The 12,336-nt window shown below is 37.3% G+C and overlaps 1 protein-coding gene across 2 annotated transcripts in view; it reads left to right on the top strand.

Moving 5' to 3' along the window:
• The window catches only part of CACNA1D (calcium voltage-gated channel subunit alpha1 D), a 168,464-nt gene that overhangs the window by 116,525 nt on the left and 39,603 nt on the right, over positions 1-12,336 (top strand). The window contains exons 23-32 of one of the 2 annotated variants that reach the window (XM_066558320.1): positions 202-289; positions 743-850; positions 1,017-1,069; positions 1,329-1,475; positions 2,151-2,352; positions 3,490-3,648; positions 4,331-4,441; positions 7,403-7,432; positions 9,839-9,922; positions 10,253-10,336. In XM_066558320.1, the coding sequence (XP_066414417.1) occupies positions 202-289; positions 743-850; positions 1,017-1,069; positions 1,329-1,475; positions 2,151-2,352; positions 3,490-3,648; positions 4,331-4,441; positions 7,403-7,432; positions 9,839-9,922; positions 10,253-10,336 (1,066 nt within the window). The remainder of the gene's footprint in view (positions 1-201; positions 290-742; positions 851-1,016; positions 1,070-1,328; positions 1,476-2,150; positions 2,353-3,489; positions 3,649-4,330; positions 4,442-7,402; positions 7,433-9,838; positions 9,923-10,252; positions 10,337-12,336) is intronic. The other variant, XM_066558319.1, reaches the window with a different exon arrangement.

Below are 12,336 nucleotides of genomic sequence, written 5' to 3'. Positions count from 1 at the left end.
TATGGTGTTTATGAGATCAATACTATTTTCTAATAATAAAGAATCAATAAAAAGAATAAAGAAAAGCCTTGTAAATATATCTTGAGAGTTCTAGTTGGAGGGGATTTTTTTCAAATTTCACATTTCAGGAATTTGCAAGGATATTGTTATTCTGTGATAAATCAATTACCTTAACAGTAACGGTATTTTTTTTTCTTCTAGGTCAAGTGCTATCTCAGTCGTGAAGATTCTGAGAGTTTTAAGAGTCTTGAGGCCTCTAAGGGCAATAAACAGAGCAAAAGGACTTAAGGTGTTTATTTTTATTTTTTAAGTTATATTTCTGGTGGCCTGATCCTCCAGTCCTGCCTCAGGTTAAAAATTCTTGCTCAAGAGAAATTTTCTGCAGAAGTTCACAGAGGAAGGGCAGAAGTCAGTCACTGATTGTTAAACATGTCTGGTGTTAGCCAGCCCAGGCTCTGCCCACAGTTACAGCAGTTTGTGTGTGGAGGAGCTGCCACACACACTGCCTGTCAGTGCATTTCAGTTCTTCATCCATGGTGCCTATGTGAGGTCTAGTCAGTGGTGCTGATGGGTCTGTGTCAACAAACTTACAGACAGGTTTAGAAAACCTGTCAAATTACAGTGTTAGGTATTATGCTGGCACCAGAAAAATAGTAATTTTTAAAAAGAATGCAGAAATTACTTTTATGATATATGGTCTGTGACAAATTGCATTGAAACATATTTTTTTCTTTGTTTCCAGCACGTTGTTCAATGTGTCTTTGTGGCTATTAGAACTATTGGTAATATCATGATTGTTACAACTCTGCTGCAATTCATGTTTGCTTGTATTGGGGTGCAGCTGTTTAAGGTAAGATACTCAGAATTTACAGTCCATAAAGAACAGAAAAGCTGAATTGAATTCTTGGTGGTTTGCTGCTGGGACTGGGCTGGTCCCATCCTGAACCAATCATAGTATAAAAGCATTTATTTTGCATATTCTGCATTTTGTCATTGCTTTTTGTTTTTATGTGTAGGGAAAATTCTACAAGTGCACTGATGAGGCCAAACAGAACCCCGAGGAATGCCGGTGAGGAGATCTTTGCTCTAAGAATGTGCCACATTTTGTTCTGAATAACTTAAACTGTGCATGGGCAGGCATTGTGCATGGGTCAGGCTCTTTAGGGTTGTGTAAATTGGAATTGTCATCTTAATCCCACAAGAAAACACAGGTTAGCAAGGAAATAAAGCAAACATGAGGAGGCAATGTAAGAAACAGCTTTGAATGGTGCATTGAGTTACCCTGAGGTCAGCTCAGCATTTCACTAATGCCAGTTTCTTTCCCACAGAGGGATTTACATCGTTTATAAGGATGGAGATGTCGATAGTCCCATGGTCAAAGAGAGGGTCTGGCAAAACAGTGATTTCAACTTTGACAATGTCCTGTCTGCTATGATGGCCCTGTTCACAGTCTCCACCTTTGAAGGCTGGCCAGCGTGAGTGGGTTCTCTGTGTTTGCACAGTGTTGTTACCAGAGCTGCATTTTCCAGAACAATTCACTATCATTTACCAGACATTTTTGGGCAATAAAGCAGTTTTAAGTGGTGGTGTAAAAAGGGAGGAAATAAAGAAACCTATTATCCTGAATCTGGGCACTTATCCCATATTTCAGGAAAAATAAGAAAAAGTGAACTTTTTTGGTATTGTTTGATTCCCAGTCTTGCTGCATTTGCTATAAGGAACTTCTCCTCAGCTCTAATGGAAGTAACAATTCTAGATGCCTATCCATCAATGGCTCTTAAATAAAGCTAATTTGAAAGTTTTAGGCCTTCCAGTAAACATTTTACTAAAAAATCAGACAGCAGTACACTCAGAAAAATCTAGAAAGAGCTAACTGCCACTCACTATTTCCCTAAATGAGAAAATTTTACTTGGGGAAATAAATTAAAAATACAAAAGTTGGGTCATTAACTTAATTCTTTGAGGAAAAAAAAGAACATAAGAAAGTGTGCTGTGATTCTTCTGGTTTCTGTATTCTTGAAAGCACTATCAGTAAATAGAAGAAGATATCAGTGACCATCAGACCATTTCTGAAACCTGTCCTCTGAGTCTGCATCCTTTACTATTTTTATTTTAATGGTAATAAAGATAAAATTTTGTTTGTTTTTCAGGCTGCTATACAAAGCCATTGATTCAAATGGCGAGAATGTAGGACCTGTATACAACTACAGAGTGGAGATCTCCATCTTTTTCATCATCTATATCATCATTATTGCTTTCTTTATGATGAACATATTTGTTGGTTTTGTGATTGTTACATTCCAAGAACAGGGAGAACAAGAGTACAAGAACTGTGAGCTGGACAAAAATCAGGTTAAAATAAATAATGAATTCTTAAGTTTTGAAAGTAGCTTTTTTTGTTTATGCATGAGGAGCATCCTTTCTGCTTTGGGGCAGAAGAGGGCACCAAACACATAGCTTAGTATTTATTAATTTTTTTTACTATCTGGGTATTTATTTAACTGAGTATTCAGGTTGTTGTACCTTTCTGTGAGCCCAGCCAATCAGTGTTTTTGTTGTGAAAGGAGTCCACTAACCTTATTGGCTTCCTTGCACCTTGCCTTTTGGTGTCACATTAATAAGAATACAGCCAGGTTACCCCGAGGCAGAGATAGTTGTACACTAAGAACTGGAAAATAGTTTTGTGTTCCAAATAGTCTGAAAGTGTCCAAAGTTCAAGTTTTCAAAATGTTCCACTTCTCACCCCCATTTATTTAGAAATTCACTGGGGATATTCAGATTAAAATTACAAAAATCTGTCCCCACTTACTGTTTAATCCTTTGACTGAGAAACTCATAAGTCACAATTTTTTGGGTATTTTTGGCTGACTTCATTTAAAGAAAGCCAAGCATGAGACTGCGGCCAGGATTCTTTCTGCACCATGTGCCCCATTAGTCAGGCCCTGTAAGAAGTCCTTCAGAGACAAGTAGGAGGCCCAGCCCTGAAGATTTTGGGCACTAATAGATTATGAGATGAATCCATGATGTTCCTACGTATGTGATTTTGCTGGGCAATTTAACTGAGCTATTAGAATTAACTCCTCCTCAGTATTTATTTTGCTGATTCTAGGGTTTTATGCTAGGCAGGTCCATTGGTGGTTGACAAGGGAGTAAAGACAAAACATGGTTTAGAGATGACTTAATAGTCTTGCTATGTACTATACCCATACATAATATAATACATTAGTGTATAAAGGCAAAACCCTCTAGAATTTCCATGAGCATTATTTGAGTTTTGCATGTGGCTGAGTAGAGGATATGGTTAGATACAGTTGTAAATAATCAAGTAAGGATTGGTGAGCTCCTTCTGTTTAATAATAAAAGGACCTAAATCAAGCAGACAGTCTGGTTTTGAGAGTTATATTTAACAATTTTCACTTAATGATTGTGTTCCCAGTTGATGACCTGCGAGGTTGTAGTCTGACAGTTTTTGCTGTATTTGCTTTTCAGAGGCAGTGTGTAGAGTACGCCCTGAAGGCTCGTCCTCTCCGCAGATATATTCCAAAAAATCCTTACCAGTACAAGTTCTGGTATGTGGTGAATTCTACTGGATTTGAATACATCATGTTTGTCCTCATCATGCTGAACACCCTTTGCTTGGCTATGCAGGTAGGAAAAGCAGAAACTCTCTTGAAGCTGTTGGCATAACTTGAGGGGAAGGGTATGGGTGGGATAATGCCTTTAAATGATGGCAACCTGTATTTTTTTATGAAGTAGAATTTTCAAGGACGCACTTCTGATCACAGTAGTTTTCTGTGACATGTTCTAGTTGTCTCTTTCTTTCCCTAGTATTTCAGATTTTGGTAAGAAAAAGCACAGCTTGAATTCAGTTTACAAAATCATTCTGCTTTTTTCAGTATAGTTGCATACCCTGTCCTCTTAAAAATATACCTCCTACACACTGTGTTATTTTGTGACTACCATACTTCAGACTCTTTAAGCAGGTGTGACACAAGCCTGTGAAATTTTAAAACCTTGCATATAAAGTTTGGGGAAATGTTGTTATCTAACACTCCTATTTTGAGGGAACAATTTTCTCTCTGGAGATTCCCTTAGGATGTTAAGGAATGAGTTTTGTTCTGCTCTGTGCCTAAACAGAATAAATTGAAACAGTTCCATGCTTGACCAGGGACACTCTGCTAATCTTCCACGTATATAGATGTGCTTCACAAATTTTACCAGAAAATGTTTTCCTATGCTGCTTTTTTGTCAACTTTGTCTTAGGCTGTCTTGCTTTCAGTTCACATTTTAAAGCCTTTACTTTTGTAAGTGTTTTATTTTTCATTCACAGCACTATGGACAGTCTAAGCTATTTAATGATGCCATGGACATCATGAATATGGTTTTCACAGGAGTGTTCACTGTTGAAATGGTTTTGAAACTGATTGCATTCAAACCCAAGGTAAGTTTAAGATATGCTTTAATTAGGTCATCACCACAGGAGTTAAGTATGATGAGTTTCACACTTGTTGTATATTATTCAAATAACAAAAAGAATCAACGTTTCCCACCTTTATCTATTAGAGAAATTATAATAGAAATGTAACTCCAGGGAATGAAATGCAGATATCAGAAAATCTAACAAAGTGGTTGATGAGATCTGGAATATTTTCAGGTAATAAAAATGTCTCTTTCTAAATCAGATAAATCATTTCCTGTTAGAAACATTACCACATCTCCTGTTCTGGATACTACACTCATTACTTGACACTAATTTAATCTCCAGTAAAGACCTGTATCCAGTATAATTTCCCATTCTAAAATGCAAAATAATTTCTTTATTTTATAAAACACAGCCAAGTATTACATACACATAAATAATTTACATATGCAATAGGCTTTTAAGATTTTTATGTTTTCAGTTATATATACATAATATTTGGTAGAAGACCCCACACTGAGTGGTTGATTCCTTGTTTTAAAGGGACACTGTCAATATGAATGATGCAGGCACATTTTCAGAAGTAGATTTGCAAGAGAAACTGGTAACTATAAATGGAAAAAAAGATAAAACTATCCTGTGGCAGCTAATGCTGCCTTTTTGTTCAGTTCTCATACTGCATTAATGAAGTGCAGAAGTTAATGATGAACAAACAGACTAAATTTGTTTTTAGTACAATGAAATTAATGTTTATTCTGGGTGAGGTAAATGAGTAAAACGTGCTCACTTGCTACACTTGGAATTTGAAAAAAGACAGACGAGCTATTTGAGGTTTACTGCTCTCACCATCCAAGGCTGGTACTTTTCCTTTCCCATTGCCCTTCTTTTCAAGCAGCCAGGATATGTGCCCAGGGGCTGGCAGAGCTGTGCCCTTTGCTGGTGTGCAGCAGCCCTGGCTCTGTGCAGCCCCATCCGTGCTCTGAGCTGGACAGTTCTGTGCTCCCGGCACGGCTGCCCACAGCTCAGGCTGCAGCAGCTGGACTACAGCTTTCCAGACTTTCAAACTATTTATTCAGCTTGTATTTAGTACTGAGATTGGCTCTACAGCCTGAGCTACTTGGTTTAAAGCCAGCTTTATTTGCCTGCAGAAGTGAGGGAGTGATCCATCTCTTGAGATCTGGTGTTGAGATGTGAACTGTGGAGTTCGGGGTGAACGTTTACCCGCTCTCCCGTGGTCTCGCTCTGCACTGTCCAGTCCATTGTACTTTTCTAATGAATTTATTTGTATTTTTGTGTCAGCTATCTTATTTAAATGCTAAGGGTTTCACATTAAAAATAGCACAATATGAGGCCCCAGAGGAGATAGCTCAGCTGTGTGGACCACAGTGTCATGAGTATGCTGGTTGTGTTTCCTGATCTGTATTTCCTGTTCTATATCCTTGTTTTGCACAGAGGACTTTGCTGCATTTTATCATCTGCTTTTTGAAAGAAGATTGTGAATCCTTGTATGGTTCTCCATGCACTTGTGACTGTAGTCAGAAATAGCAGCTAATGCCAAACACAGTGGTCTGATCATGAGTGTACAAATCACAGTGCTCCATTTGTACTGTGGGCTTCCTACTTGTTAGCAAATGCAATGTGTTAAAACTGGTCTCTAAGACTCTGTACAATTTGAGCTTTAATTCTGTTGCAACATGCTTTCTATCTGACTGGATGCTTTCACTGTGAGACATCCCTGGATCTGAACCCTGAGAGTGTGAAAGGCAGACACTGCCAGTGGAAAGGTCTCCTTTCCTGAATTTTGGTCCCCCATAGGTGCAGAACACCTTAAACTTTTTAATTAGCAGGACAAGGTTTAAAGAGCATGATGATAATCAGACTTTTGGAAGAGACTAATGAGCAGGAAGGAATAAAGTATATTTAAGGTTGTTCCTGTTATTCTTTGGAGAGTGTAAATTATCAGATACTCTGCAACAAAACCTATTGGCAACACATTACATAGTTCATTAATAATCAAAAATCAGATAGCAGCCTTAAGCAGAATTTTAATGTCTTTAATCTAAATTTCAAAATAGATGCATGTTTTAAACAACAATTAATTGCTTTAACTCATATTAAAGTTTAATAATAGTAGGAACAATCTGAAACCAAACTTAATGCTTTGCTTTAGGGTCCATGAGGAAAGACTGATAAATTTCTTCTATGTCTATGTCACTGGTGGGTGGGTCTCTTAGGCTAGTCTGACAGAATAAAGTTTTATTTGTTAATTTTTTGCCTTTAAAAAGTTATTTCAGAGATGTTCAAAGCATCAAATAAAAACTCTAACTCTGTAAAAATAAGAATAGATAAAAACCTGTTAATTTTTTTCTCATCTGCTTGACAGTGTCCCCTTAATATGCAGACAAAAGTCCTGTGAAAACGGTGATCTTTTGATTTTGCTGGTCATATAAACTTAAGGCTACTATAAATTATTGATGCTCTTCCTATGATATTGTGTTGTGTAAAACCAAGGCACTGCAGGCTGCCTTGCAGCTCTGGAATACATAAAACCTGGAGAAGTGCTCAATAGTAAAGGTGATGCTGAGTGTCTGGCACACTTGACTGGGAGATTGGATCACAAGGCTTTGCAGAATGAGGCCCCAAAATTTTCCAAGAGAGTACTAAAAGAACTAAAATATTTATGTGGTAGATGTCTGGAAAGATATTTTGTTGCTAATTCTTTATGCCTACCTATTCCCCAGGATTTGTGATTTTGTCCTTCGGCATTTCTCAATGAGCAAATTTTTCATAATATAAGCTAAAAGAACAGGTCTTTTTCCTCACATTTTCTAAAATCCGTTACTCAGCATGGTTCAGTGCCATTCAAAACAAAATACAGCTTTGGAATCAAAATTTATCCATCCACACAGACCGTATGTACAGCCTCCTGGTAGCCAGTTGTTGCTTAAACTTGTAATGATTTTCCATGTCGTTTTACATCAGATTTTTGTAAGAAAAAAGGAAAGATGGCTAGTAAGTGAATTGATCTTGGGTCCTTGCAGTGGTGAAAACAACTTATTTGCATGATGTTTATTTGCTGTGACTTGTCCATTCCTCCCTTTTCCAAAACCATCTTTATTTTCTCTTAGTTTTTTGTTTATTTGTATGCTTTTGCTTTACATATTAGTTTGAACAATATTTGTCTATACTGATGGAAAAGGTTTCATAAAATAAATAAATAAGTGTGTAAAGTGTTTTAGCTGTATTGAATCAAAATGTGATTTTTTTATTTCAGTGCTTTATCTTGTAGCATGTCTAGTAAAGTAACTTTTTCTGTAGCTGAAATTATCCTTTATTTGGAGGACCTGTTTTGGTTCCCATTGTAGAGGAAGATGGATAGCACAGCTCAGGATTGTGCTGATTATGTGTTTGCTGTTTGCCAATAGTCTCTTATTTTTTGTATATATAGATAGAAATATTGCTATTCTAAAATCAAGGAAGATGCTTAGAAATAAAGAGTGCAAATGATCAGGAAGAACGTGATGAGAGCAGCTCCCTTTAATTGGTTGGCAGCTGCTAATCTCATTAGGATTATAAAATTCAATATTGTTGGGTGATTCAGTGTGATTCTCAGTAAAGCTTTGGGAATTGCTTGTTCCCATGAGCAGGAAGGGTAAGGAGGGAGCAGCAGGGAATTGTGCAAGAGCTCTTAGGAGTGAAGGCATTTCCTCAGGAGGCCAAATCCAAGAGCACTGGCTTTTTGCCCCAAAACTGGTATTGATGGTTGATCCCAAAGAACCAGAGAAGTGCAAAGAGTTGTAGAGATAATACTCTGATCAATTTTCCTCTTTCAGCCCCTTCCTTAGACAAAGGAATGATGGAAAGCATTAGAAACATAATGAGCCTTTCCTGACCCTGCTTCCTCTCCAAAAATGTGGAGTTGTTGTCTACTGTAGCAGCTCTCTCATAGTCTCCAAGAGGAAATTTCCAATCAAAACAAGCCTTTTTTTCAAATATTAATGTACTCAGGTGCATTACTTTAAACTGTGAAATTACTAGAAATTCTAACAGTTTAAAACCTTGAGAAAAATATCAGTCCAATTCTAAAATCGATTTTGGAACCGATTTTTCTTTTCTCTGCTAACAACTCATGTAATAACTTAAACTACTCAGCTAAAACATTATCTTAGAGCAAACAGTGTAATAAAAAGTGTAACTAGCTATAAGGTTAGATTAGCACATTTGTAATTTTAAACCTCGTGCTAAATGTATTATTTTAGAGCTTCAATAGTGGCTGAAAAGTTAGTATTTTAAAATTAATTACCAAGAAATGTACATGTACAAAATGTACATTCCAACTTTTCTCATTTAATGCACATTCCTTAGTCTTGGTAGACTGATACTTAAATACATTTGAATGAGGTATAGGGCAAGTTCAGTAATTTTTGCAGTTCTGGATTTCTATATAAGTAGGAAGAAGCCACATGCTACAGAAACCTCTGGTCTCCATAGATATCTTAACAATTGTGATACATCTTGATTTGTTCCACACTGGAACCTGCCTGGAGGATTCTTCTGAAGAACCTCTGCTCAAATATGCTGTTTTATGCCCATAGTCAGCTAATTGCATAATAGACCTTTATAGCCCTTTGCAGCCATGTCCCATGAACACACATGGGGGAAATATATTCAAAGGCATAAAACATCAAAAGAGTGGTGAAGCAGTTGATTAAAATGAGTTTTCAGACACTGGACTGGCTGCACCAACCAAAAGCACTAAGAAATTGTTCAGGTTGCTGTGGTTCACTGGCTTCACTGGCTACAGAATCACCCTCTGACTGCAAATGTGGGATGAGTTCCTATATTAGACCTAGTTTATGAATAGAAGATTAAGTCAGTTCTCTAATCTTTGTGCACAGTTTCACATTAATTACTGTGCATGTTTAGCCAGTGATGAGACATGACCCTTTGAATATTTTTACCAGCCACTTAGATAAAACTATCACAAAATCCTTGATGATAAGGAGGTTTCAATTGGCTTGGTCTTGCAGAAATATAATAAAAGGGGCCTTGTTGTCCTCATTAGGGTATTTATGTTAGAATATTTCAGCCTTGCTAGAAGCCCAAAGCCAATTTTGGATGATGGCTTGCTTGCCAGCATCGTGCTTATCTGATGGTGTGTTCTGCATGTGTAGAGTGTGTGTGTGTCTGTGTGTGTGTCTGTACATGTATATATATAATTATATATATACACACACATGCACATATATGTTGCTTTTCCTTCAGTAGGCAATATTGTTTGGTTTTTGTTTTGTTTTCTCATTAGACCACAGGTTTTGTTTAACTAATTTCTGTTTATGCAAAACTAAACAGAAGTATGCAAATATTTGACATTTCATGTGTAATCACAAACGTTTGCACCCTGCCTGCTCTGTTCAGGGCTATTTTAGTGATGCCTGGAATACGTTTGACTCCCTCATCGTTATTGGCAGCATAGTAGACGTCGTTCTCAGTGAAGCTGATGTGAGTATATCCCAGCTTACTTTCCCCAGTCCCTACTTCTCTTTCTCTGTCTCCCCACTATTTCCATCATCTGGACAAGTCACAGATTTTGATCTGATGTTTCTAAAGTTTTGAGTACAGACCAGTCATAGGTCAATTATGTTGATATGGGAAATAAATAGCCTTTTTTTTCTACCAATCTTTTTTAGCTATGAAAGGGAAAGTTTAGATTGTATAGTGGTACATCAGAGAAGCCTAGAGTGTTTCTGTGTTATAACACTGTCCTTTTCTTCTCTTTTTCTGTTTGTGTTTTTCTCTTGCTCTCTTTCTGCTGAATGCTTGTCCTAACAGCACTATTTCACTGATGCATGGAACACTTTTGATGCCTTAATTGTTGTTGGTAGCGTCGTTGATATTGCTATAACAGAAGTTAATGTAAGTAGCAACTGTTCATGCACTAAAAAGTAATTGCTGTCGTCAAGACATACAGAAAATGTAAACTTAATCCCAAAAAGGTCCTTTTTTATAAAAGTATGTTTAAACCTGGAATCAAAGACCAAAATACTGATACAGATGTTTGTATAAGCTGCTGTTATTTATTTATATACTTGTATAGTTGCACACAGCACAGTGAGACAATAAAAATTGTTTTTCTATATATGCACAGAAAATATTTAGAAAAAGGGATTTAAGCTTATGTTTCTATCTTACTTGAAGCCCATTGCTTTTTGTAATAACTAATGTGACCAAAATAATTCAAGATTCTGTAAGTTTTCAGTGGCTTGGTTTAACAAATGATGATTTATTTTTCTGTGAGAGTTTTGGGTTTGGAGGCCGTTCATATCTCATGAGGTTGCAGAAGAAGGCCACATAGAAAGTCAGGCTTTCCATGCTGTGGAAAATAGAATGTTTAATTTTCCCCAGTCCTTTTGTTTTTATATCCTGCAGCAAGTGCTTGGAAGTTTGAATTACTCTTAAAGTACTTGGAAAACTCCATAATTTACCAGAATTTTGTCTGATGGCCATTGCACATAATAGGTGTTTGGGCAACAGATTCACCTTGAAGTTGCTTCCTGGTCTTGTGTTAAACTGTGAGAAACTCATGACTGACTGACATTTTGGAAAGAAAATGGAGGAGTGATGAGATAACATGGGAGCAGAAGAACTTTATCCTGACCTTTAGATTTCAGACTGATTTTTCTCAGTTCCGTGGGGATGGATCTTCCTGTGAACTGAAGGAACTTGAGCTGACAGGGAGGGTCAGTCAGCCCAGAACTGCAGTGTCCCTTTGAGACTTTTCTTGAAGTATAATTATTCTTCATGGAGTTCATTTGTAAAAGCTGCCTCTGATTTATTTTGATTGGTTTTTTTCCCTCTGTTTTGTTTACTTTAGGGTTTGTTTTATTTCCCCAGAAAAGTTTTGCATTTAGACTTACAGCTCAAGTGTTTGCAATTTACCCAAGTGTTTCCATTCCCAGTAGTACTGGTGTAGGTGAGCACAGTATTTGAGGAGAGTAAAAGCACCAACCATTTAGAATAGCTGTCCCTCATAACTGCAGAAGGTATTTGACTGTGAGGAGGTTGAGGGATAGCTCAGAGGTGCTTCCATGACCAAAGCAGATGTGTTTGTATTCAGCAGTGTTACTCCTTGTAACTCTGACTGAGCTGTCAGCTGGGGAGAACGCTGGGATTTAGCAATTCCCACAGCTGTCTTGGAAATATTCTGGAGACCAAGTAATGATGTCCAAGATAAGTACACACCACAGTCAGCAACCAGCACTGCCATTTCTTAGTTTTCATGTTATTCTCATGAGAGAAAATATGCTCATCTTTGATTTCTTTTACTTTTGCACAGCAGACTCTCTGTGTACTAAGCATTGTCTGTTTCTGGTCTTGCCACTTTTCTGTGCTTTGTTTGTGCAAGTCAAGAATCTATTATGGTTTCTATATATTTGTGGCCTTGATTTCCGATTTTCAACATGAAACATTTAGTGTTGCAGAGTGTCCAGGGAAATTTCTTAGATTTTTACTTTCATTGTTTTGATTCTACTGAACTATTCCTACTTGAGTAGTTGAGTGTCAATTTCTGTCATCCAAATCCAATATTTCAGAATCTTTTCCTCAGTATTTTTTCAGCAATCTGAATTGTGCCATTCCGCCTGTATTTGTTATCTAAGGCTGGCAGTGATCCTGGGAAAGCTACATCTCTGTTGAGATGTGAATGAGACTTTGTTTCCGATGGGATTTCAAGCATGGTTGAAACAGCACCTGTGAAAATTCCCACTATAGAAACTTCTTGAGCTAAGGAAGCTCAGCCTTGTTTGAGGGCTGATTTGGAGCAGGGTAAATCACCAGCACTGACAGAAAATCAGATCTTGTCACAGCTCTAACTGTAGGGGCAGGACCATCTAGATTGAGCAGTGCAAGGGAGACAT

The sequence above is a fragment of the Molothrus aeneus genome, chromosome 12 (genome assembly GCF_037042795.1).
Source record: "Molothrus aeneus isolate 106 chromosome 12, BPBGC_Maene_1.0, whole genome shotgun sequence".
NCBI classification, from domain to species: Eukaryota; Metazoa; Chordata; class Aves; order Passeriformes; family Icteridae; genus Molothrus; species Molothrus aeneus.
The sequence above is the reverse complement of the archived record's forward strand: the minus strand, read 5'-3'. Positions and strand labels throughout refer to the sequence as shown.